Source organism: Streptopelia decaocto (assembly GCF_964273445.1).
Source record: "Streptopelia decaocto genome assembly, chromosome: 11".
NCBI lineage: Eukaryota > Metazoa > Chordata > Aves > Columbiformes > Columbidae > Streptopelia > Streptopelia decaocto.
In genome coordinates this window covers 20,673,123-20,701,117 of record NC_138666.1, presented here as the reverse complement: position 1 = coordinate 20,701,117, position 27,995 = coordinate 20,673,123, and the positions used below count along the sequence as shown (strand labels likewise).

At 44.6% G+C, this 27,995-nt stretch overlaps 1 protein-coding gene across 1 annotated transcript in view; it reads left to right on the top strand.

Annotated features, from left to right (window-relative positions):
- The window catches only part of SMPD3 (sphingomyelin phosphodiesterase 3), a 94,591-nt gene that overhangs the window by 41,884 nt on the left and 24,712 nt on the right, over positions 1-27,995 (top strand). Inside the window, exon 2 of the mRNA XM_082062533.1 lies at positions 25,896-27,519. Coding sequence (XP_081918659.1) covers positions 26,182-27,519 — 1,338 coding nt within the window. The 5' untranslated portion in view covers positions 25,896-26,181. The remainder of the gene's footprint in view (positions 1-25,895; positions 27,520-27,995) is intronic.

Below are 27,995 nucleotides of genomic sequence, written 5' to 3'. Positions count from 1 at the left end.
GCTGTTTAGAAGGCACATCCCAAAGCTGCTGTGCAGCTACTGTAGAGAACTCAGTGACTCAGAAGTACGAGTTACCCCACACCGAACAAGCCTGGACTCTCGTATCACAGGAAACAACAGAGCCCTGCAGAGTGAGGCTTGTGAAGCTGAACTGAGCTCGAGTGGAGGTGAAGGACCCTATTGTTCCATCAAGAAGAAAAGCTCTTAAATACTTGTTTGAGTTCTTGGTTGACTTTTGGCCATACCTCCTTGATCTGTATGTTGCCAATAACCTTTACTAGTGAGAACTGGGCTCTCCAGAAAAGCGGGGATTGTAGGTACTGATCAAACAAATTCTGACTGCTCTAGCTTCGGCTTGCAATTGGCTGTACTTTCCTTGAGTTCTACAACATCGAAGAGTAAAGTACCAGTACCAGTATAGCGTGTAGCCCTGTCGCACAGCCGCAGTCATTACAGATGCTGTTTCTGCAAGCTTTGGGCACCCAGCGCTGTGAGTGACCAGGCGTTACGGCTTCTCTTGGTCAGACAGCAATCCTTAGATCATGCGAACACGAACGCAGTGCTTCCACAGCCACTCGTCCCCACTTACTGTGGCCAGAGCACTCTGAATGCTTCTGAGGAAGGTTGGTTCTGTTGGTGGGTAGCAAGAAGAGACAGTGGTTTTAACAGTCTAATGTTTTGGAGAATGGGAGAGGCAAGAAGAGGAGACATGGGAGAGATCTTATAAGCAGCCAGGACACTTCTGTTAATTATATTGCTTTTTTCTTGAAAGCTGTAAGGAACTGAGAAAGAATGAAGTTGAGATTTGATTAGTGGTGGCCTAGACTGCAGTGTGAAGGAATTTGATAAAATGCTTTGAAATAATTGACTTTTAAAAGAGAAAGCGAATCTGTCATTGCTCTGTCTTTCTTACATCATCATCTGGCAGATGAGATAGGCGCTGGAAGAACAAGACGTGGTTGAGATCCCAGCACGTGTAATCCACAGGAGCAGAGATTGCCAGAAGCTGCCAGAATCACGTTCTCTAGCTCTGTTGCGTAAGAAGAGGTGGCGGTATTACTGCCTGGCGGTGCAAAAAGGCCTCACATGTTATGTGTGCCTGGAATGCCCACAGTATCATTTTATTCAGCACATTTTCCAACTACTCTGTAAACCCTCACTTGTAGTAAGAGAAAGTTACCTAAACCTTTAGAAATACAAGATGATTTAATTCGCTCAGTGCGTGTCATTGCCATCTCCACAGCATGTCCATGCGAGCACTAGCTACGGAGTTCTTTATCATTTATGATGCACCGTGTGACTTTGGGTCGGGTTAGTGTGGATTGTGCGGATGGAGCGTGGAAAATGGCAACGCTAATAGGAAATAGTTCACTCAGCCACTGAGGGATCCTTGAGATGCTGCTACAGATAAAAAACTGCATGCGTTGTGATTTCCAGACCTTTTTCCCTTTTTCCAGCCCTCTAATATGTAACATTTCATTAGTCTGCACGTTATTATTTTGTGATAAAACCATGGAAGCATGGTATGAGGCACTCTCGTCTTTGTTTTAAAAATGTTAAAACTGACTCACATACATTTTTTCTGTGTATAAAATTGATCTACAAACAGGGTAGTCAAAGTTATTTGAAAAACATCCTGATTTACAAAAATAATTTTAAAACTAACTGAACTATCACGTAAAGAGTTTCTCTAGTTCTGAGAACTCTTCTGCTTTTCTCCTGAAATTGATAATGAAGTCGCCAGAATAAAAGTGGAATTTAGCCCATTCTGTCCTTAACGTGAATCTGGTGAGATTGACGAAGTTTTTAATACATATTCTTTCTTGACACCGTTTGGGGAGTAAAGCCACATATAACTTTTCCTTTTGTGCTGTGTTTCTGTTTAGTTGGGCTTTCGTTTGGTTGTGGTTTGGTGGTGTTGGTTGCTTGGATGGGTTTTTTGATCTTTATGTGTTTTGTATGTTTAATGTTACGCTTTAATCTGGTCTTTATGTTGTTCCCTTCTCCCTCTGTGTGCGCACATCAGTTTCCTGTTGTTGAGGAGCATGACAGAACTTGGCATTTCAAAACGTACAGTAAATCACAAGTTCCATGAAAAATGGATTCTAAAAGGGCTGTGATTTGCTGAAGAAAGAGTGGCTGCTGCCTCGGACTCTGCCTGCCAGCTGGTTGTCTCTGGAGAGCTGGAGTTGCACTCTGCTGTCATTTACTTTGGCCATGCACACTCTTATTTGTTGCGGCTATATGGGGAGGAACAATGTTTCACAGGAGAACCACTAGCAAAACTAACACATGAGACAGTGGTGCACGACAAGACTTTATCCAAGCGTGTCTCTGTGCTTACACTTGTTTTTTCTGCATTTGCATACAGCTGATCTTTATGTATTTGTCAAACATCATAGACAAACATCCTTTTTCTGAATCTTCTGGATGTATGTACGTAATGCCGCATCCTCCTCTGGAGTCAGCTCACGTCTCAGTGCACGAGCGCTCCTTCCCTGGGTTCCACAACAGGGCACTCTTCGTGGTCTCCTCTCTCCCATCCTGTGCTTGTGCTTCTGCCTTGGGGGAGATGACAAAAGATGAGGGACTGTCATTCTCAGTAAGTTTTTAAGCAGGTCAGATCTGTCTAAGGCCTTCACAGACCTTTATTAGACTTGTATGTTACAGTTTAGGGTGCTGGCCTACTGGAATGTTTCCCTTTGGAGACTGCTCTGGAAAGCACCTGTTAGTACAGGCTCAGGTCTTGAAGCCCCTCTGTGAGTTCACAGCTCTGTTGTTATCTTCTGCTGCCCCACCCGCAAATACCTGCAAAGCACCAGCAAAGCTGTTTGCAACATGGTGAGCCTGCCCGGTTTACTTGAACTTCCTTGGAAGAACTGGTTCTGTAAGTGGAAATTCTGTGGGCTATTTCACTAACTCTTTTCCAGATCTCTGAGAGGTTACTTGGTGCACTAGAAATGCCAGGCTCAGATTTAGACTGAAAGGATCATAAAGCTCATGCAGCTCCAAACTTCGGTGGTCTGTTTAGATTTTTCTCAGGTCATATTAAGGAAAACAATCTTTAGCTCCATAGCAGCTAGTTAAAAATATCTAAATGGCAATGTTTTTGCATACTGATTTTTGCTACAGGCATAAAGCAACCGAGTGAAATGACTAGTAGCTGCACTTAAATCATGTTCCAATGAGATTTCCTTCCCTCCAGAGCACAGTTACATGCAGAATTGTTCAGGACAACAGCAAGTGCACCTTGTCAGTGTTTATTATCAAACATTGCAAGCACATCTAAAACATACAGTCTCAGCCAAGAGGGTTACTAAATCTATTACTGTTAGTTATGGCCAACTATAGAAGAGATTAATATATATTGCAACAAAGTTTAAAAAGCTGGTCTGCTGGTAGATAGGAGCTTATCAGAGCAGAACCTGTGGATTGTGATTCAGATCTACCGCATGCAGCCGTGTGTACCGGAGACTTACGAACTGAAGTTGAGTTAACAAAGACACTACTGCATCAGAGTCTTTCCTGTCAACCAGTGGTTTCTTCTCAGAGTGTTTTTCTGAGACAGCAGCCAGAGCTTTATATATTTAAGCCTTTATGTTGCACCAGGCTCAATGAAGTTGTTCTTGACACCTGCAAGCACCCTATTAATGAGGCCTCAACTGTAGAAAAGGGGCTGAGTGCAGAAAAGCTAGTGAGGAGCTGCTGCCCAACAGCTGTTATATCAACACAGTACAGACACAGAAACAATACCCAGATGATGGGCTCTAGTTCTGTATGGTATGTGTATATTGATGTGTGATGCTCATGACTGCCTGTCCTGGGTCTGTGCTGGCGGCCCGTCCTGGTCCGCTCACGGGCACGGTCGCTGTCTCTGTGATTCCCCGTGGTGGATCAGCTCCTTGGGCCCTTGAGGCCGGCTCCTTATCCATCAGACTTGACTGTAAAAGCACGGGAGTTGTAATTCTGACTTAACGAAGGTTTGCATAGCCCCAGTCCTTTCTTGTAAAAAGTAGGAATTAAGCTGAAGGGAAGGATCTGGAGATGTAAGTTACTAAAACTTGCCTTTTTTGTACTTTTATAGAATTCCCTTGAGCAGATTATGGTTTTTTAGGTTGCAGCTTGTAGGGATTGTGTACTGATCAACTTTCCAAATGTAATGAGCTTTTCACTTGATGAAAACATCCGTAAGTACATTCCAACTGTGCAGAGCTTTTACTGTAAGCAGAGAAGCCTTTGGCTCTGATCTTACAACATCAGCTTTGGGCTTCTGTTGGTCTTTAACAACTGAATTGTGTAAGGCCAGATTCTGCAGCTGGAACTCAAATGGACCTTCTGTTACTCGGTGGAGTGACCGCCTGACGGGATTCTTGAATGCCTACTGCTACTCTAGCAGAAAGAGCTCTGCTATTGCGTTTGTCACCCAGCTTGGAGGTTGTATTAGCTAATGAACTGAGCAGGCCTCAAATGTAATAACTTTGCAAAACAGTATTTATAAATCTAATTTTTGTAGAGAGTAATGCAACTTTTACAGCTACTTTAATGGGAAGAAGCCATGCGACAGCAGGACATGACAGCAAGGTGAGCCGTGCGTACCTGAAATTCATCTGACATTTTCAGCCCCGACTCTAGTGGTTAATGCAAAGCTCTCAATGGTGATTCACAGGAAATCAGCTCACAGAGGCCACTTTAATATTTACATGGTGCATCGTCGGGCAGAACACCTGGAAACATGATTGAAGTGGTAACGATGCACCAGGGCTGTCTGCCTTCCCCGTGCAGGAAATGAGCTTCGTATTCTGATGCATAAGTGAAGACGTCTCTGAATTAAAACGCATCAGATTGTCTGAATGCGGAAATTAACCACCTGATTGGAAATGTGCCTCATAAATATTAACTCTAACTGCGTTGTAAAAATAGAAAGCATATTACAATATCTAGTTAATAAACAGGTGCCTTCTCTTCGACACGTTTTCCTCTTTATCCATTTTCTTCAGGAGTGTTGTGAGAAGATTGTCACTTCTCCCGTAGCGGATTCGTTTCTCAAATAAAGACCAGAACCTTGGAGTTTGCAGCTTGATCCTGGTGTGTGCTTGTGTGCCAATTTTCATGTGCTGAGCTGCTTTCAAACTTAAATCCTGAAAGATGTACTTAAAATGGAGATTGTATGTTACTAAATAAGCCTTGATTTGCAAAGGAAGGGTGAAGGAGAAAATTGCAGTCAAAGAAGGGGCTAAAAAGAAGCTGCACACGGTTGATCATAACCCAGTCCTGGCGGTGGGGATTACAGTAAGAACGTTGCCAGTCGTATTGGGCTGGCAATGGGTTGCTCTCCTGGGAGTCTCTCTGAATATGTAAAGCCTGTGCAGCAGGGTTGTGTGACTACAGCTTCCCAAGAGGGACAGTAAAGTCTGTCGAGTATCCCCATGCAATTCTAAAATCTAAGAATAAAATCTACCTCACTTAATTACTGCCCAAGTAAAAAAGCTGGAGTCGAACGATACGTCTGAGAAAATAATTAAGACCTCGATGATGTGCTTGTAGTTTCTGCTATCGGGGTGCGTGGTTCTGAGCTCACCTGTGGCACCGCTGGACAGGCCCGAGCGCTGCTGGGCTCCTGGCTCTCGCTGGCACAGCGCCGGCTGCTCCAGCGCTGCCGGTGGGTGCCGCTGACAGAATAGCCCGAAACTGCCTGAGTGTCCTCTGGTGGTGTTGGCACTCGTCATGGGGTAGCGGTACTTAACGAAGCACCACATTCTTCACATTAATTGTTTGTTTCTTTTTGAGAGATGTACTTAAAATTTCATTTTAGTAATGTTAGTTGTCACGGGACTTGGAATCTTTATTGTCTTGTCGCTCTGGAATGCTGCTTTACAGTCATGCTGCTGAGGGTGTTCAGCTATGAAGAGTGTCTCGCAGTATTCAAGAATCAAAATGGTGTTAATGAAGCTTATCTGGAACAAATTGATATACAATAGTGTTAACGTAATCCATTGACATATTTTGTAGGGTTTGTCCTGGGAGATGTGTAATTTCAGTGTGTTTTATTCACAGTATGTTTATATAATAAACTTATTAAACTGGAGCTTTAAATAAAAGTCCATCAAAATATATAACAATAGATAAATATTATAATGGAGAAAAAGAGAAGGAAATATATAAATAACTTAAAAATAGTGGCAGCAAAAGTACTATTAGATTTGGGTGAGAGAGCTGATGAGATCAAAGGGTACAGAGTAGAGCGTGGTCAGCGTGGGGAGCTGAGCAGCTCGGGTGCCATCACATGTGCTCTCTTCATCATCAAAAGACACGTCGAGGGATACGTAAGAGGCGTTACTAGGAATTCTCTGGTTCGTTTAGGGATCCCCTGCTCTAAAATACTTGAACGTGAATGTGTAGAAAGTGGAAGTTATGCTGGTGACCTTTTAAAGAACAGACAACATTGGAGCTGAGAACTCTATCCCAGGGGTTTAGTTCATTGCCTGTTATATTGTAGAGTACCAAGGAGAGCTTATGCTGTGGGATTTTTCTCATTTATTTGTTGATGCTACAGGTTTTTGCTTGTGCATGTGCTCTTGTAGTTTTGTTCTTCCCGAGGCTGGTGTTGTGCAAGTGTTCGCACGCACAGGTGGGCAGCCAGACCTGCCCTCCCGGTGCGGAAAGGGGATAAACCTCTGCCAGCCATGATTTGCGCGCCTGTGATTGATTCATTGCAGTTTCAAATGGGTGCAAATGGTGTATTTTTTGGGAGAGCTCTTGTGCTAAGGAAAGCAGCATATTTTCTGTAAACCCAAGATGTGCTTGAGACTGTCTGAGGGCATTGGTGACGTGGGGAGCTGCAGACTGGCAGAGTGTATAAGGGAGTAAGGAGCTCAGTGATGGTTAGCCCATGGCGAGACAGGGAAGATCATGGTCACTGGATAAAGCAGAATGGTCTCTTTCCCTCTTTCTTTTCTCTCTTGCCTCTCACTAAGAAAATAAAAGTTACTTCAAACATAAAATATGTAAATGATGAATCTTGAAAATTTCTAAATGAGGATTTTAAAATCAACACAATATATTGAGTTAAGATGAGAATAACTCGGGAAAATAACAGGACTACTGCTATTTGAATAAGGATTATGTGAACGTGGCTGGAAAGATGAGCGGCACTGTAAAAGAGCTGATTACAGTATTGCAGTGTGATAGGATTGGGGTTCAGGGTTCTCTTGGTAACACCAGATGACACAAATCTGGGAGCGATCAGCTGGTGTTATACTTGGTGTGGTTATGTATCAAGGCACTCTGAATCTAATTGCATAAAATAGCAGACGAGTTTTGATCCGTAAATAAAAGTATATAAAGACTGGTGGCTGGAACCCACATCAGAAGGAACGGAGGCACCTGCAGGGCATCTCTTTAAATTCACAAGTTATGGGAGATAACTGAGGGAGATTTGTAACTGTCTTCTGTGAAAGGCTTGCATATAAAGACCTGCCATCCTAACATCCCCAGCTGGGACGTATTTTCATCTGGGATTGTAGCGATTCCTTGGGAATGGTCAAAGGAGGAAGCACCAACAGTGTATAACAGACAGGGCGGTGTGGTCAGCAGGTAACCACGTGCGAAGTGTCTGCTGTTTGTTAGGAGAAACAGTCTTATAGTTGGTCTTTTTTCTAACACTCCGTCCTCGTCCCTCCACAAACACATCCTCTTTCTTTCTGCGTGTGCGTGCGGATGGCAGGCTTGTGCTACACAAAGCACCTTTTTATTCTTTTCTGTTTTAATAGTTGGTATTAAAAGATGTTTATAAGAGCACAGTTTTCTGGTTGTATAACCACTTGCCTAATTCTGTTTATAGCACCAATTTAATATAAAATACTAAAAAGGAGAACAAATATGATAGGAAAAGATGGTTAGTTTTTGAAAGTTGCAACTAAGAATGTGAAAGGCTGGTAGTAAAGAGTCTTAGACCCAAGTTCAAATCTAGAGCTGCACTGTGATAGTTCCAAACTTAGCAGCTGGTGCTTATGGGGATGTCTGGCAGAGCAAAGCTTTGACTGCAGTAACACATACCCTACCAATTCAAATGTTATTTGGTTTCTATATGCATTAGGAAAGACCCTTTGCAGTTGAAGTCATTATTTTGTAATCCTTTTAAGGTGACCCGTGTGTTTGCTGGCCCTCTGGCCTTTATATCCCAGCTTATTGGGTAAGTGCGCCTGGGTAAATGACAGCAAACCCTTGCTAGCAGCCTTACGTGAGAATCCCCCACATACAAGAGATGGAAGTTGTGATGTGGGGGTATTTTGGAGAACCCTGTTGTTCCTTTTGTTGAACCTTTGTTCCTGTTGTCCTATTGTTCAGTGATAGGGAACTGAAACCTCCCATCTCCCTGTGTATGTGAGTGCTGCTGCTTTAGTAACATCTTTGTCCAAAATCGAGGAGTTTGCTTTCACTTTGCATATTTCTGATTCATTCGTACTGTCTTCTGCTGTGTATTGGTGAAGTCTGGGCTAATATTGCCTATACGCAGTGCTGTACACCGGAGAGGACAGCGGGGAGAACACCCCCACTGAGTGACGTGTTGGTCACTGCGCTGTACGGGCTGACGGCCGAGGGACGGTGAGCGCTCTGCTGGGAGCTCAGCTCCGCGGGTCCCTGGGGCCCGGCTGCCGTGGTGGCACCCAGAGGAGCCCAGCGGGGGGGCACAGTTTGCTGCTGCCTTATGAGGTGATAATCCGAGTTTAAACCAAGTCACAGAATATCTTTAAACAGCTAATTCCAGCTAGTTTCTTGCTCATGTTATCACTTATTTTGAATTCTAAACCCTAAAGCTAACTTTCAGTGTGAACTGCCTGGCAAAGCTGAGTGTCCAGCTCGGAGGGTTCCCCTCCCAAGTCCGGGTGCCTAGAAGCTAAGGGATGAAATGGCTTTCGGTTGTCCGTAAGAACAGTTTTCTGTTAGATCACAGACAGTTGCTCTACCTGTCCAGGATATCCTTAGGAAACAACCTCTCGTCTATCTTTCTGCCCTCACGCTCTCCTCCCCATGCAATGCCTTAGGGGATAGAATAACACAGCTTTGAAGCACTTGAGATTGCGTACCCTTCTGAGACTTCAGATATGAAAATGAATTGCAACTCATTGCATTCCAATAACGAGGTAAAAGAGAGCACACTCACACTGTGGCTCAGAACACGGAAATCAGGGTGAAACATTCTTTCTTGAGTGTTTGTGTTTTGTTGTTAATGACAGATGTGGCAGCAGTATGATAATGATCTTGTACTCGGCTTCTTCATGACTCAGATGTGCTGCAAGAACTGCCACTGTACAGCAGGTTAATGTCTCAAAAAGGTGCTGTCAAACACATTACCTTTTTCTTTTCATGTAGTTTTAAAAACACAGTTTCACCCAAGCTTTTGTACTTCTTTTGTGATTATTATTCTGTACAAACTTCATTTTAATGAAGCATAAATTTGAGGAATAGTTCACACTTTCAGTTAAATGAAAGCTGATCTTTGAGGCAACTGGAATACCCATTTTAAAAACAGTGCTTGTATCTGGAATGTGTACTCTTACGGTGAATCAAATGCTGGTTTGAAGACAGAGCTCTCTCCAGAGTCCCCGGAGGCTCTGCCCGCACAGCTGGGCAAGGTCGAGCTGTTGTCTAAGGGCCCTACTGGGAAAATCGTCGCCCTCCTCTGGCCGGAGATGCGTCTGTAGAACAACCCGAGCAATGCCCGAGGCTTCCTGTGCCGGGCGTGGAGTAAGAGGAAAGAGAAAGGGAAAGCCATCTTCCTGGATCAGTCCTTTGAACTGTTCTGGGGGGTCTGCAAATGAAAAGACAGGGCAAGTACGTGTACGTATATGCACTATATAAATGTATTTCATAACTATACATAGTTATGTATTTTTTATATCTATTCCACGTCAGAAGTAGAAGCGTATAACTTTTATTTATACATGTGAAGAGGATGATGGACTGACCTAGTGTTTGCTCTAGAACATTTATGTCAAATTTCCCTTTGTATAATTGTTTTTCCCTGGCTGCAGAGTGGCTGTCTAGTGAAGTGAGCTGTGATGTCTGCACAGCCCCACTTCTCCGGTACAAAGGTGCTAAGGCTTGCATTTCATTGCTTGTCCCACCGCTTAGGAGCACTCACCTTAAAACTGAATGTGCTCTTGCAAATCAGTGATTCTATTAAAAATCTCTTGAAGGTTGTGAAATGCTTGGGAATATCTTAGACTTATTTTTCACAGGGATTTTTTTCACTAATATTTGGTTTTCTCATGGCGGCTTTCATTTAAAAAATTGGAAAAAACCAAAGTAGATCATCATAACAGTGATGGATGGTTGTCAAATATGCATCTCCACACCAAAGCACATCTTGATCGCTCTTTATAGGATCATCACAACCAAAACATGTTGCTTTTTTGTATTGTCAGAATTGCATATATTTTCAATAATCATATTACTTCTGCTGCAGATCTGGGAGAGAAATATGCTGCATTTATGCCTTTGTTGTTTAATAGCCAGAGCTAGCTTATTTTTCTGATTTCAGAGCTTGTTAATGCAAACTGCCTTGCAAAATCGTCTCTTTCATTTAGTGAAATTGCCTCCATGGGGCTAAAGCTGCTCAGTAGCTGCATGACATTTTCCAGAACGTTGTGATTTTTGTATACCATGTGGCATCAGTTTACAGTACTTAGTGTCCTTTTTAAGGAATGTAAGACTGGAAGGCACCATCTGGGTTATCAAATACAAAGCCCTCACAGTCGCAGGCAGCAGAGACAGACACAGAGCTGGTGCAAAAAGGCCCACGTAGTAGTTTTTTTCATGTACCCTTCCTTGCCAAAGACAATAAAGACAAAGCATTTTCCAAAACCTTGAAACAAAGTAAAAAATATTGTTATCAAAATAAAAGTGAACCACTGTTCCAGGTTTTATCATGGCCAAGAAGAAAAGCTGCTGTAATGAATTGCTGCATACAAATTGCAAGAAAAAACAAAGCACTTCCAGTTAACTGAGAACAAGGCTCGGAAGACTTGAGAGTTGTTGCAGTTCACTTACTGCCAAGTGCACTTCTGAGAGTAAAGCTGAGCTGCTCTTGGCAAGAGATGGTGTGTCAGCAGTGTGGAAGGGACGTCGAGCCATTGACCAATGGCCATCCAGAGCATAACTCTGCCATACAGAGCTTTTCATTTCATAGCATGGATTCTTTGTCTTCTGGACAAATAGGAACTAACAATTATGAAAAGATAGTCTAGTAATGCAACTATTCATTGTAAGCAACTTTCAGTGGGTTGATTTCAAGTTAATGAGGGCAAACCAGCTTAGTTTGTTCAGAGAAAAGAAGCCGTGTGTGTTACCATCACGTTATCAGCACTCGTCACAGTAGCGTGAAGTTGATTTTAGTCGGAGGGCTCCAGAGCCGTCACCGGGGCAGGCAGCTCTTAGTTCCTAAAGACTGCAAGAGAGTGAGATTCTTGCTCTGTCTTAGTGTCTCTTTTGTCCGTGTTTGGGAGAGAATGCACAGGTGAATGTATGTCTGTGTATTTGCAGTTTCTTAACTGACATGGGTGTGAACTCCTGTCAGGTGAATGTGTACTCTGTGTACTTGGAGTTCCTTAATTGACATGGGTGCGAACTCCTATTGATTTGTCTCCAGAGAAGATTCACACATGAAGGAATTCCCTTTTCCCCAGCACTTTATCCCTTCAGACAGATAATAAATTGCAGAATGTTAAAACAGGTGGCAGCTTAAAACCAAAGCAGAATAAATAGCAAAAATGCCCCCAAAAATCCCTGTCTATTTCTCCGACGATTGTGGAGCTCTGTCTTTTCCTTCTTTATGCAGAACATTTTAGTCAAGGCAGTTCCTTCTAATCCCTGCAGAGAAATCTGCCACCTCAGCTCCAGCAGCAGATGCCGATTCCTCCCTGTGCGCGGTGTCACCTCACACTGGGAGGGCTTTCCCTGCTCCTGTTTACACCTGTTCCAAAAACTGTACTGGTGGGGAAAAAATTCTGCAAGCACATAAAGCAACAAATCTGACAAACAACGCTCGCTGCCCAACACTTTAAAAAGCAACCACGCTGGTTAAGCAAACAGCATTATTGCTTTGTTGGGAGCTTCTTTTGTTATTTTTATGAATATAATATTGCTTGTCTATCGTTGTTTTTTATTGTTTCATGTTACTTTGCTACTTGCATTCAAGGGTTTATCTCTTGCTCAATTCATGTCTTATGTCTGCAGGAGACAAGGAGCAGGTTTAAATAATCCCTTGGACAACATTTAATAGACTGTGCCGAGTGCTAACAGTGCTTTGAATTTTATCTCCAGTATCTCGGGGTGTGATATCAGATATGAGTTGGAGTTTCAGCAGACTTAGATTGAAGAAACATTCTTTGGTTAAAAATAAACTCCGCAGAAAACAGTGAGAGGCAGCCTTCAGCAGAGAGAACCCTTCTCCTTAGCGGATAACGAGACGGGATGAGTTGGCTCTAACATTTATGTTTCCCCTCGATTAGGTATAGGAAGAATTTGGAAGAATTCCTTTCTTTTAATTCTCTCCTGTACATGGGAATACAGCAACCACAATTAGACAGTATTAATTGTAAAGTAATGCTGGGTGTCTGCATTTACACGCTGGTCTCAGCTCTGGTTGCTGGTTGTCTTTGTTGAGAAACCACTGAGCGAGGGCTCAGTTGCCTGGGCCGTAATGATGCGATTCCACCCCAAGGGTCTGCTCTGGGGATGCATTTCTAAGAAGCCCTCAAAGATCTCAGGTGCAAAGGTGAAGATTGCCCTCCAAAGGACATCATAAAGACGTATGAAGGATAATCGCAGCTTCTGTGTAGCAGCAGGTGGGCTGCCCGATGAACCTGCTCTTGCCCTTAGTCTGGAGGTCTCTGGGAGTGATGCTTTTCATCGCTTCGTAATGGATGGCCATGGAAATCTGTTGCAGGACTCCGAGGTGGGTCTTTACGGTGAATAATATACTAATATGCTGCACACTTCCAAATGGATGCTTGGGGTGTATGTATTTATTTATTTGCTTTGTCAGAAAATTATTTTGGTGGTTGGCCAAATCGATGTAAAATTCAATAGATGACAGGGTACAACTTCGATGTTAAATAGTTCTGGCTACTATGAGCTACACTTGGTTTGAGCTTTCTCTGTGAACCAAGCGTAGCATTTATCTTTCATGTGTTTTGCATTTGTACTGATGTAATGATTCTGAACTTAGAATCAATAAGCTGAGAGAATTAGTCATTATATGTGAGTGTTGTGCCCTTTTCCAGGGAATTTAATCAGTAACGCAATTAATTTGAACAAATCTAAGCCAGTTACAACAGAATCAGAAGCAGACATATATTCATAGCAATCAGGCTACACCTATGTTAACTGTTCAGATTAAAATTATAATTTGAATTAAAATTCAAGTGAGGGCCATTTGCCTTCAACCAGTTTATTGGAAATAATCCCTGCTGAAGTACATGTTGGGCCACGCCCCGAACCTTGGACAGAACGGCTCCGAGTGCCGCTCCGGGCGGGAGGGAACGCGCCGGTCCTGCGGTGACCCGCTCGCACAGGCTGAGTGACCGGCTGCGTGTGCGCTGATCTGCAGAGTGTGATCGTAGAGCCGAGGGCTGTTCTCAAACGACAACGGTCTGTACTCAATTGAGTGATAACACAACAAACATTAATTACGTGGATGAAAATGCATCAGTTTCTAATGCGATGAAGATGAAATACGTATATTTTTATATATAATGGGAAATCTTATACTCTGAATAATAATTTGTCCATCAAAGACACCAAGATAGAAAATATTAGGCAGAGGAAAAAACAAAGGACATTGTAAGACTCAGGTTTCCCACTGTGTGGATGGCAAAGTCTTGTTGTTTGTTTAGGTGTACTTAAGCTGCTCCTATTTTGGGAATTTCCATGTAGTAGTAGTAATAATAATAATAATAATGATAATAATATAGTTATACTCCATCAAATAAGAAGAAATAGAAGTGATGCAAAGGATTTTTCTAGGTAATGAAAGATGTGGTCACAGATCATAGAGAAAAAGAAATGGGATAAATACGTCCAACAGCTAGTAAATCACTAAAAGCTGAGGCTAACAGCTTTGTACCATAAAGCAAACCAGAAAGTTACTTTGAGTATGTGATGGGAACATTGCCTAGGTTATCCATTTATAAATAAGAGATTTTTTTTTCACTGAATTAAACCATAAAGTCTGTCCTGTCCTCACCATGCAAACCTGAAACAGCAGCAGTCGAACCTCGTCAGCCTGCAGCCTCCTCGGATGAGGCACGGGGTCGGATCCTGCTGGGATGAGGCACGGGGTCGGATCCTGCTGGGATGAGGCACGGGGTCGGATCCTGCTCGGATGAGGCACGGGGTCAGATCCTCCTCAGATGAGGCACAGGGTCAGATCCTCCTCAGATGAGGCACGGGGTCGGATCCTGCTCGGATGAGGCACGGGGTCGGATCCTGCTCGGATGAGGCACGGGGTCGGATCCTGCCCGGCTGCTCCCTTGCCGTTGCTGGAGGAGCAGCTGCCGGCTGCTCGGGTTGTGCTTCTCGAGAAGTCTCAAGAGTGTTGCTTCACACAGAGCGGCTCTTTTATAGTGAGTGCAGAGCTCAGGCTGAGGGTATTCAGAATACAAATGGGTTTTGTTTTCCAGAATGGGTGCGTACGCTGGCAACAGAGAGAGTTTGACATGGCAGGGTTTGACTACTCAGTGCCTGTCTGGGAAACGTGCAGCAGTCTCTGAGTTAGCTTGTAAGACAATGTGATCGTTCTCAGATGTCCCGTTCCCGGTCAGGATTGTGGCTGGAATGGTCACCGCAAGGTGCAGGCTCTGGATCCGTGTGCTGTAAAATGTGACACTGAGATCTGATAGTGCCCACAAGGGTCCGCGAGGGGGATCCTGCAGTGACGGGATGTGAGAAAGGGTCACTCTATGCAGTGGAATGTAATCCCTACATTCATTTCTGAAAAGCCTTCCATATGCTTGGTTGAGGGCAACTTTTAATTTCTGTTTGTCGTACTACATACAAAAGCCTGGGATTTTAGAGGTGAGTTCTTAATTCAGATTCATATGAATCATCCCTATCCACTTTGACTTCAAAACCCCAGTGGAGTAAGGACTGAGTTGTTCACCTCAGTGCTCTGTTGTGTTCGGGCTTGCAGGTGATGTGTACAAGCTGTTGTAATTCAATTCTATTTGACTTCTCTGCGTGTTACTCCATTAGCTTTTCTAATAATATTTTTAACATGCCTTTTTTTCTTTTGAAATGCAATCAATTTAAGGAAGAAAAGGTCAGTAATAGGAGCTCTCCCTTGGGGCGGTTTGTGGCACCTGACACCCGTGTCCAGGTCCCGCGTGGTGCTGGTGACAGGCGCTGCGGTCCAGCTGCGGCCCTCGCGTCGCCTGCGGGCAGCAGCACCGTTTGCGTGTAGTCAGGAAAGTGAGCATTTTGCATGCAGTGCTATTCAAATCCTTCACTCTGACATTTATGTTCAAACAATAATACTGGGACTGAAGAGTATGAATCTGTGTTTTCAAACATATTGTTTCAAGCATATCCCAAGATTACAAAAGGTCTTGTTCTCAGCCCCAGTGGGAGATTTGCTTACGAGCTGCATATGTGGGTAGCAGGTCAGGAAAAAAATATATATAGACGCTTTCTCTCAGCTTGTAAACCATTCTGTGATTTTGGCTTTCCAAATATTCTACTGAATGCACCACAGCAGAGGAATGTTTTGGGTTGAACTCTGTCCTATAAGAGAATTAACGTCTGTGCTGTTAGAGCAATACAACGTTTTCGGTCCCTCATCTTCTTCCTCTTCCAAGTCAAGTTTTGCCTTAAAGTACTTTTTTCCTTTTCCATGGCAGTTGCGACAGGGAGCGGACGAGTGTTCAGAGACGGACCCTGACGCGGGTCACAGCTATAGTCCAAAAATGCTGACCTGGCTGAATTACTTGTTGCAGAGCAGTTGTGTGGGTCCTAACTGAAATACATCACGGTTTGCCATGCATACTTGTTATGTAAATGTAACGTATAAATACGTGTTATATAACTACAACCAGTAGCTGTAACGTAGCTGCTGAATGTAAATAGCTTACTAGAGGCCTAAGACAGTGAACAGCCAACATACATTTGCCTGTAGAGATCAATGTTGATTGCAACAGCAGTTGTTTCCTCCAAACTCGTTTGTTAGAGTTCCTGCAGTTGAAAAGAGAGATGAATGTGGTAAAACAAAGCAGCTATTGGGCTTTTGAGAACTGTTCACAAACATAGAATTGGGCCTTTTATTTGTTGTTGTTCTGCTTTGTTTATTTGCAGATAATGTTGCAGCACAGAAATCCTGGGATGTAGAAAAGAATAATCAGTAAACCTGCATTTAAATAACAGTTGACTTCAAAGAATGTCTCTTAAACTGGAGGAGTGTTTTTGAAAATTACGTGAATTTGCTTTGAATTTACTTAGCTTGTATTCATACCTTCCTTTCTTCTGTCAGTTCCTTCTAATTTCATTGACATATGTATCAACAGGATATTTAAAAACATAGTGTAACAATGACATGAGTAACATGCCGAAGAACCCTCGGCAGGTTTGTGGTTTGCCAAAGCCAGCGTTACTGGGTCAGGCCGGAGCTTTCAGTGAGCTCTGTGCGTTGCTCACCTGCTCTCCCACAGTGCTGGGAAGGCAGCGGCGTTACCGGCGGCGCGAGCAGCCGTCCTGCGCCTTCTCTGCTACCCCGTGGGCTGCTTCGCCTCCGTGGAGACGGCCAGCATTCTGATCAGCTTCAGGATAATAACTTCAGAGGGTCATTTTGGTCTCAGCTACAAAACAACTACTTTAAATGCATAAGACAGTCTGACATACAATGGAAAACTACTCATTAGGAAAAATGGAATTCAGAAGAAAAGCCACAAGACAGACTTTTGTCTTTTAGTATGAGGGGCTTTTGTGTTTGCAAGGATGAAGTGGCTTAGTCGTGCATGTCCCGGCCTTATGGCTCTTCAGCATTTCCCATCCAAACAGGCCAACACTCCTGCTAAGCGGAACGAGCGTGTAACAGCTGGCGGCACCTGCCTTCAGTGTCCCGGGGGAGCTCAGGGAGCTCGGCCCGAGCCCCGACTAGTTTGTCAACACTGACTATGAAATGCATCAGTGGTACTTAGGCTTAGGTGCTTTGGTACTTAGGTACTTTGGCTGTAGGGCTCAGCAGTGAAGGAACGTGGCTTCATATTGCAAGCTGCCTTTTGGTGCGGAAAGTTTGATATTTATTGCCATAGACACATAGTTTCTGCAGTTTCAACTTCTGCTTCCCGTGCTGTACTGTAGAGCTTCTGCTCTCTTCATTTCCCATCTTAACACCTGTCACATTCATACAACAAATGCAGAATAGAAGTTAAAGTTCTCTTTTGTGAGTTCCCTTGGCTAGAGGTAATCCAAAGGCTTCATTGCCTTAGTTTTGCTGGTGCGTTTACTGCGCATAGCAATAATTATTTGAGATAAAAATCTACTGTACTTTGACTCCTGTTGATAGTGAAGCTCATTACACCCCCATTATAATTATTACCCTCTTTATGTATACCTCATTAAACACTTCAAAAGCAGGCATCCAGGGGATGCTGTTTTAAGAAACTATTTAAGTGATCAGGATGAATTATGTAAGATACTAACAGTATGTTCCCTCCACATCACCTCAAATCTTACAAAATTTGGGATGCATAATAATCAGAATTCTATAAATAATGTTATTCTAACAGCGCTCTGATACTTTCCCAGTATGCATTTGCTTTCTAATGCACATTTACCTACTAAAGGCAATATATGAGTACAAGCCATGGCCAACAAACAAATGGCATCTCTACCTGCAATACTCGAGCAGATGTCTGTCCTGCAGACTGTAGCTTAGGCGAGAGGATGGTGGCAGAGGTAGAAATGCAGCTAATAGCTAATAAAGAGTGTTTTGCCCTTTAAAAAAAAATCACCATTGCTCTTTGATCACTGAGGCTGGACTATTCATAACACAGACTCGCAGATGTTGGTACGTGACGACTTCAGATTTGGAGTGAGGATGAGATAACCCAATACCAAGGAGATTAAAAGTACCAGAAATGTAGCCTTCCACGACTTACATCTTTCTTTATTTATTAATTTTACAGCCATCGTGTTACATGCAGGAGATAATGCAGACTTACACGGGAACACAAATTTGGTTTCAGTGCTGCAGAGCCTCAGTTCCAAGATCACAGCGTCAACACAGGAAGGCCTGCTTTTCTAGTAGAGAACTGATGTTTTTAGGAATGTGTTTCTGCTCTCCAAAATGACCCTTAAAAGTGGAATTCTCCAGTGAATGACAGTGCCAGCTGAGTTTATTTAGTGGCAGGACACCATGAGGTTGGTTTGGAAGATGTAGCAGGAGTCTTTCCAGCTTTAGGCATTCCTGTTAACAACGGTTCTGCTGTGCGAATGCTGTACTTGGTGCTCCTGTGACACTGATGGTGTGCACAGGCAATGGACACGTCTAAGGGTGCTCTTTGAAAACAATGGACTGCACGTTTGAAAAGGCTGAGTAGTTTTGTTGCATATATCAGAACAATTTAATCTTAAAAAACAATCTTGAGTTTCAATTCTTGTACATTTATCAGAGAGGCTGATATGGTAACGGGTATTTATGTGTCGAGTTTTGAATAATGCTGATTCCTATATGATTGTCCAGCAGATAGTCAGATCTCCCATGAAAACTTACTGAAGTCACAAATGCTCTGTTTTTCCAATATTCCATATGTAGAACGTGAATAAATAGACTTTAATTTTCTTTATAGGCATAGATGTGTTTAAATTCAGTTGAGTTGTATTTTAATTTCTTTTGTAAAGTATTTTGAGAATTGTAGGTGAAGGTTTTTACGGAAGAACAGGTTTTTATGGGCAGGGATTTGCTCTGGATTTACTGTAGGCTAAGATAACTTTTCTTTGCCAGCTGTTAAGAACAACTTCAACAGTATAAAAATACCCACTCTGGGGAACATGGGTTACTTTCGAATTGTCTGTTGAGCACCCTGGACTGACCCAAAGCCTGAAATACTGTGTGAGAAAGTTCAGCCTTTCTCTGTGCGGGGAGCTGGTGCCACTGCCCGCGGCCGGGCCGGCCTGGGCGCGCTCGGCCTGGGCGCACTCGGCCTGGGCCTGGGCACACGCGGCCTGGGCACACTCGGCCTGGGTGCACTCAGCCTGGGCACACTCGGCCTGGGTGCACTCAGCCTGGGCACACTCGGCCTGGGCACACTCGGCCTGGGTGCACTCAGCCTGGGCACACTCGGCCTGGGCACACTCGGGCCTGGGCACATTCGGCCTGGGCACACTCGGCCTGGGCACACTCAGCCTGGGCACACTCGGCCTGGGCACACTCGGGCCTGGGCACATTCGGCCTGGGCACACTCGGCCTGGGCGCACTCAGCCTGGGCACACTCGGGCCTGGGCACACTCGGGCCTGGGCACACTCGGCCTGGGCACGCTCGGCCTGGGCACGCTCGGCCTGGGCGCGCTCGGCCTGGGCTCAGGGGGTGAACCATCAGCAGGAAAAACGTCATCTCCACTTCTGTCTGACATTGTTCCATCTCACCGAGATTCGTTAAACAAACCATCCACAAAGATCAGAGTTATTTATCTATTATTGAATTACTCCAACTCCTGTAACAGACGAGGCTAAGGCACACTAAAAGGTGGTTTTGTAAATAGAGCCCGTTCCATTTCTATTGTATAAACAGAGCTTAGTGTCAGCGCTTCACGCGTCTGCGTGCTGCAGTTGTCTCCCGCTGAGTGCACCAAATAAGGGCTCAGACAGAGAGTGTTTAGCTTTCCCGTTACCGAGTGAGATCACCAAGTGGTCAGATGAGTTTTTTTGGTCTCAGTCTTGCCTGATAGCAAAGCTTTTCTCAGAACTTAAAACTGCGTGAAGGATTTGCTGTTATTTTCAGCCATTAGAGGACATGCTGTTGATTCCATTTCTTACCAGTTCCTAGGGCTGTAAATATGAATTGATAGTTTGGAAATCTGTGATTGTGTCTCCTGTACAAGAAGAGACAGTTTTGCCAATTACGATTTTTTGTATGAACTCCCAAAGAACTTGATGCACTTGAATTTATGTTTTAAAGTAATGTCCGTAATGATCATAAGTGGCATTGCTTCTTGCATTACTTAGTTTGCATAACCATTATATTTTTAGAGGCATTTGTGGCATTGGTCCTTCTAAAATACAACAGAAACTGTCAGTCTGCTTCTGTTTCCACTGATGTAAAACTAATTGCTGACAGTTTCTGGGCTCCAGATTTTCAGCTGGGTCTCTGTGCCCTCGGTGAAGCAGCTAAAAGCCCTGTTAAAGGTTGGCTCGTACTGCCTCCCCGCACTCGCTGGCGCGGTCCACGCGAGCAGCGCGCAGGGGCTGCGTTTCAGAACCGGGAGCCGTTGGTGATGTTCTCTGGCCTGGGCCCCTGCTGGGGCCGTCGGTGCCGCTGGTGCCGAGTGGTAGCGACAGACTTGTCCGGTCACTGGTGACACTGCAGTTCAGATGTGTAAGGAAACAATAAACCTCTTCGAGGCTTGAAAGACATCATGTGTCCCTTCTGCATTTGTGATTCCAGGAGTTAGTTTTAAGCAAGTAATAGCTGTTGTGTCAGGGTGGATTCAAGGGTGCTTGCAGGAATATAAAAGCTGCTTGTGTTCTTCAGTAATTAATCCAGCTTCAATTTTCCATCCATTTTGAAAGAAAAAAGGGACAAAACCATCATGTTTTTCAATTGGTTCTATTTGTTTAGATATATTTTTAAGGTGTGCTTCCATACATTAACATAATTGAATTTATATTTCAATAATACGTTTAACATTTAATCCAATTTGATTTAGGTAGCAGAAGGTGTGTGGGTATGGATTTTGGCCTAGGAATACGATCTGGGACTACCAAATTGAGATGATTTGCTTTTGGAAATCAGAGTCTGTTGCCATGCCACACGTAACTGTGTAGCACAGACCAAGGTTTACAGGCTGATCGTCAGAAAATCGTCAGCTCTGTGACAAAAGCCCCCATGTGGGGTGAGTGGGCACACAGGACACCATGCCAGCACGAAGCTCCGTTTCTCTGCTCAAGTGAGTAAGCAGAGCAGCTACAGCCAATCTGCTGTCACACGAGCAGGATCACTACCTGCCACTCCTGTGGGCGGCTGAGGTGACCAGAGCTGCCTTTGTCCCTGGTGGCCCCATCCAGGCGGGTGCTGAAGGGCTGCCTGCTCCGAGCACGGATGGACCTCGGTCCAGGCCCCTGAGCTGCCGCGGCCGCGGTTGGTAACGGCGCCGTCTCTGCTACACGTGCAGCGCTGGCAGAAATCAGAGAGTGACAGCACTGAGGTTCCAAGGGCTCTCTTTGAAAACGTAGCTCGAGTGCTCAGTACCTCTTTATTTTGAACAGAGGTTGCATCACCATAACTCTGCTCCTTCTGAAATATGCCAAGCCTTGAGCAGGCTCTGCGAAATTGTGAGGGGGGCTGTGTGTGTTGGTTTTGTTTGGGCTTTTTTTGTGCAGACAGGTACTTAACTGCTGACATCACTGGTATCCAGCGAGACCTGTGAACTCACACATTAAGCTGGACATCCTGTTTATAATGGCTTCCTGCGTGGTGGCAGCCTGTGGACATGAGAGACAAGCTGCAGAGTAGCTGGGCAATGTCTGATTACTTTCTTTAGAAGGAAAGAAGAAAGGTTAGGGAGAAACCGGTAAATGAACATTGGCAAGTCTGCACAAACACTTTCCTGTTTCCCTTCTCCTTCTGACAAACCCTTAGTTTGAATGGATACTGCTTTTTCATCAGCATCACTAATACACCTCATTCAACTTCTCATATCATAATGGATCCACATTTTTCGTAAGTTTTTACTAAGATTTTCATAAGGTGTAAATTGTTACTGACTTCAGTGGAATTTAAGGCGAGCCAATAGGTGCTGCTTAAATTCTCTTACCCTACATCTTGAGCTGCTTGATGGAATGAGTCGCATACGGGATGACGGGATTTCAGTTGAAACATGAGGCTGAAAGTGACCACAAGGGAGCAAGGACGCATCTCCGTTAGAGCGACTGACACCTCGAGATGGCTACAGCTCTGTAGTCACTGTTCTGTGACCAAGCATGGAGAACAGCTCACGTGGATTCTGCCTTTTGGAGTAGGTTTTTTCGGAAGGGTAGTTAGTTGTTGAACTAGACTCTAATTAAAAGCATGTATATGAATAACCAGGGGAAAGAGACTGAACTAAGAAAGGGAGAATTTATCAAGTGTGTGTGGGAGCAGAAGCAGATGAAACCATGGGGGAAAGCAGAGATGAAGTTCTGCTCTGGCTGATAAGGAGCAGCCAGAGCCTGAGCAGGAATTTGAGATCTGTGTGGCTGTGACTTTCACTGAAGATCGAGCAATTGTCGTGATTCAAGGAAAACTAGTTCTAATGAATTTAGATGAAGTACAATGTGAAGTTACTCATAGAATAACGCTCCAAACTACTTCCTTCAGCAGTCTTATTCTGTTTTTAAAAATAGCTCTTCTCGCAGTGATTTACATACGTTTTAAAAATACAGTTGAGCTGTTAATAGCAAATTTGAAGAAATCCGAGTTGCCTGAATTTGCAAGTGTATTTTAGTTTTCTAAGAAAAAGCAAGTTAAAACTTTTCTGACTGTTTCCAGACTATCCACATAACTTTATTATTACCACATTTGTTGTTTTTCTTCTGTATCTCTATTATTTGTTGACTTGTACTGTCCTTTATTTAGTTCGCAAGCTCCGTTGGAGCCAGGAACATCTCTTTTGATCTCTGATGTCTCTAGCATACTTCTGGGCATAATTATCATCATAAAAATCTTTGGAGCCTTTCCACCTGATGTGTTCTTATCACTAAAGTTTAGATGTTCTATACTGGCACAATAAAAAAAATTAAATAAAGTCTTTTTTTAGCCTTCAAACGCTTAGAAGATAATAAAAACAACTAAATAAGACTGCAGTTTATGTCTTTGTAGCATACAAAAATATCTGTTTCATTGCAATATCTTAAATTCTCCCTTAATCTCTCAAAGCCCTATGAATAAAGCATTGGATTACCAAGTAAAACCTTTCATCACAAGGAATTAGGCACTTCAGCCTCAGGCCCCATCTAAACCGTTGCGTGGGGAGCGATGCGGCTGACGTCGCGCCGGCCGTGCTGCAGGCTGCGCGGCAGGCCACGCTGCAGGCCGCGCTGCAGGTCATGCCGCAGGCCGTGCTGCAGGCCGTGCTGCAGGCCGCTCTGCAGGCCGCTCTGCAGGCCGCTCTGCAGGCCGCGCTGCAGGCCGCGCTGCAAGGCCGCGCTGCAGGCCGTGCTGCAGGCCGCGTGGCAGGCCGTGCTGCAGGCCGTGCTGCAGGCCGTGCTGCAGGCTGTGCTGCAGGTCATGCTGCAGGTCATGCTGCAGGCCGTGCTGCAGGTCATGCTGCAGGCCGTGCTGCAGGCCGTGCTGCAGGCCGCGGGGCAGGCCGCGCTGCAGGCCGTGCTGCAGGTCATGCTGCAGGTCATGCTGCAGGCCGTGCTGCAGGTCGTGCTGCAGGCCGTGCTGCAGGCCGTGCTGCAGGCCGCGGGGCAGGCCGTGCTGCAGGCCGTGCTGCAGGCCGCGGGGCAGGCCGTGCCGCAGGCCGCGCTGCAGGCCGTGCTGCAGGCCGTGCTGCAGGCCGCGCTGCAGGCCGTGCTGCAGGCCGCGCTGCAGGCTGTGCTGCAGGCCGTGCCGCAGGCCACGCGTGCCGCCCCCGCCCTCCGGGCCTGCTCCCGCGGGTCTCATGGCTCTGCATTCCCTCTCTTTGGGTGGCTTTGGGCACTAATGCATGTGGCTTTGGAGCCAAGAGGTGAGGGCAGAGCTTTGGCAAATTGTGTGATTTCCTTCATCTATCAGATCAATAAATTAGAATAATAGTTTACTTGATGTGCCAATGTTTATCTGTCATATGCAGAAATTTAAAGGACATCCAGCTCATGATTCCTTGCTCCCTTTTCTCCAGCCATTGTGTTTTAAAACTACCGTGCTACAAGGGTTTTTGTACTTCTGTGTCATTGGCTGTGAGAATTCTATTAGAATCGATAGAATAAGTTGGATAGGATGTGCCCCGTACTCCAGTCCCTGTTGCCCCCGTTTCAGCTGGCGAACAGGGAGGAGTGCAGCAAAAACTGTCCAGCGAACCCTTGATTTTCACAGGGCCTGTCTGTGTTGAAGAAGTGTAGAAGTCACCAGGGTGGCCTTGACCCATCATCATTGGGTCCCTAGTGTTTACAAAGAATTACGTTCTTGCTAAATGTTGTTAAAACAGACCTCAGTCTGAACCAGTTTGCTTTATGACACTTGCTGGGTAATCTTACCCCATGAAAGGATTTCTGATTGCATTCATTTTTCTTCCCTTTTTACTAATACACATGGAACTGTGTTGTATCTACAGCAAGCATGAATTCTTTAGGTTTAGCGTGTCCACAAAACCTGGATAACTGCTTTTGAGGCCGGTTTGGCTGAGCGCTGTGTGGTTGCCTGGCAGCTGCAGCCCATGGCAGAGCTGCCCGAGTGACGGGGTTGGGTTCTTCCTTCGCCACGGCGGAGCAGGCGCTGCCTGCTCTGCTTACAACATCTGCACTGCATGGCGTGTTTCCCTGGCAGCTGTTAACACACTGTCATCATACACTTGAGAAAATACTTATCTGTACAAGACCTAATTAGATAAATCATTATGTCTCCATTGTGGTTCTGCATTTTTTCTGGTGTGTTATTTTAAAATAGTGCAAGTCAAATTGACCTTGTAGTTGGCAACATGGCTGCAGCTTTCACCAGGCTTTTACAAGGCAGTTGAAGCATTCGGTAGAAGAGAATAGGTTCTTTACAGTTTTTTCTCATCTAATGGTAATGATATAATTTGCCAGGTTTTAAGTTAGTTTTTTCTACCTGAGAGGTAAATGCTACAGTTTCTTTTGAGCATTCTTGCTACAGGTCCTAAAAATCATTCAGGAAAACAAATCTGCTAGGCTTCCCCCCATTATCAACATCCTAAAATGCCTTTGGCAATGAGTAAATGCCAAGCATTTGTTATTTGGCACTTGACTAGTCACTCATTTATTTAAACTCAAACATGTTGCATAAGATTGTGAAGGTTATGCTAAGCTGATAATTAAAAATTAAAAAGCCCCGCAACCCTCCCGTGACCCAACCGTTCGGTTTCCATCTGAACTGCACCGCGAGGGCAAAACACGGGACTGGCTGTTCCATGGGACACGGGTGGGCGCCCGGTCAGTGTGGGCGGCTGTGGCCACGCAGGCTCTTCCCCGCGCTCGGAGCTGCGGTGACACAGCTCCCTTCCCTTCCCTTCCCTTCCCTTCCCTTCCCTTCCCTTCCCTTCCCTTCCCTTCCCTTCCCTTCCCTTCCCTTCCCTTCCCTTCCCTTCCCTTCCCTTCCCTTCCCTTCCCTTCCCTTCCCTTCCCTTCCCTTCCCTTCCCTTCCCTTTTCTTTTACTTTATCAGCTTTTGGCGATCTTTGCCTGATATCAGCACATGCATATTCATTAAACGGTGTTTGCTGTCTTCAACAATCTACATAAGACCTCTCAGATACAGTTTTATGACAATTAAATGGTCAAGGTATTGATTTCATTTGTGGAAATACCAGTCCCTTGTTGTTGGAATTGCCCTGGATTCATAGTCTGTAACAGAGTATCAAAAATCCTAAATTAAATGGGAAAAAAGGGAAATAATTTAGACTGCGAGGCAAAATTGATGTGAGAAAATCTGCTTTCAACTTTTAATAACTGTCATGTATGTTTTGTGTCTTTTGTTTTCGCAGATTTCCTTTCTGCCTCTGGAGCGTTTCGTTATGGCAGCCTCCCGTGAACAATGACACCCTTTGACAAGTATAGATGCCAAAAAGCCAGACGAAAACAGTGGCCTTGTTTCGTTTGTACTCCAACACAGTGAAATGGTGCTCTTAACGTTTTGTTATTGACTCTCACTGGAAAAACACCAAGCTCTGACTGGACCTTTTCTCCTCAGCGCTCTCCCAGTGTTCCTATGGCTGCTTGACACAGTGACATCATGTAGTAGCCCTGAGGTGTTGTCATAAGTAAGTTGCAATGGTTTTATACACCTCCCCATTTCCCAACAGCTTTCTGTCAGTTCTGCATTCTTTCTCCTGGGGCCTGATTTTCCCATGTTACTGGTTAGCAGATAGGCTTGTGGCCTCTTTCGTTCCCACCACCTATGAAAAACGTCAGCGAGCAGATGATCCATGCTATTTTCATGCGCTCTGCATCATCATCACCACTCCCATCTACCTGGCACTGTTGGTGGCCTCTCTTCCTTTCGCTCTGATCGGCTTCTTGCTGTGGTCCCCCCTGCAGTCAGCCAGGAGGCCGTACATCTACTCCAGGCTCCAAGACAAGAGCCATGGCAGCGGAGCCGCGCTGCTCACCGAATGGAAGGCCGCAGGCAACGGGAAGAGCTTCTGCTTTGGCAGCGCCAATGTTTGCCTGCTGCCGGATTCTCTGGCGAGATTTAATAATGTTTTCAATACACAGGCTAGGGCTAAAGAGATTGGACGGAGAATCCGAAATGGGGCAAGCAGGCCACAAATCAAAATATATATAGATTCTCCTACCAACACATCCATCAGTGCAGCAAGCTTTAGCAGCTTGGTCTCCCCCCAGGGTGGAGATAGCACTAATCGTACTGTTAATGCTGGCATCAAGAGGACAACTTCCATGGAATATAAAGGAGACAATTCTGGCTCAAACAACGGTGAAGATAGTAGAGAAGATAAAAGTGGAGCTGGAGAGCCAAATGAGGGAGAAGAAAACTCTTGCATTGTTCGCATAAATGGAGAGGATAATGGCCACATGTCAGACACAGAAACAGGTACCATCAATGGCCAGGCGCACGCCAGTGGCCCAGCAGAGGCCTCACTGGAAGGCGACACAGAGATCTCAAAACCACCCAATGACAAACAGAAGGACGGAGATTCTGGGAGCTTAGACAGCTATTCTGCCTCTCGAGAGTCCTTAGTTAAAGTTCGCGTGGGAGATGGTACGGTGGACCAAAGCACTGTCAACAACAAGCTCCTCTACAAAGCTTCGATCATGAAGAAGACTTCAGTGCGGAAAAAGAAACACACAGATGAGACCTTTGATCATGAGATCTCTGCTTTCTTCCCTGCCAACCTGGACTTTCTGTGTTTGCAGGAAGTGTTTGACAAAAGAGCTGCGGAGAAATTGAAAGAGCAGCTTCATCACTATTTTGAATACATTGTCTATGATGTTGGGGTCTACAGTTGCCATGGCTGCTGTAGCTTCAAGTTTGTGAACAGTGGTCTACTTTTTGCCAGCCGCTATCCTGTTATGGATGCTGCCTATCACTGTTACCCCAATGGAAGAGGAACGGACTCCTTGGCTTCCAAGGGAGCCTTGTTTCTCAAGGTAAGAGCCTTTTTGAAGCCACAAATCTTGACTCTATGTATGTGACAAATTAGAAATTGTTAGTTTGTCTCAGCTATTCAAAGAGGCAATGTTCAGATCCACACTAGCTGATGTAACCTAGATACAGGTTTTTGTGGCCTAGATACTGTGTTAAAGTGATGGATGTGCATGAAATAATGAGGGACTTCTAGAGGCACAACTTGACTATAATTTCAAGTGTCAAAATTTGAAGTAGTTTTGTGTAATTTTAGCTTCTTTTTTACATAAATATCTTCAATAAAATGCACAAATTCTAAGCTTCATAACACAAGTATAATACAGTGGGCATTACTCTTGGAAACCAGCTTGTACATGTTGTGTGTTTATGTGGGAAACAGAAGACAATCACAAGTCTAAATGGCAGTAGCATAAAACCGAAAGAATTGCAGTGAAATATATGGCGATCCCTCTCTCGGTTGCAAAAGAATTGTTAAGGA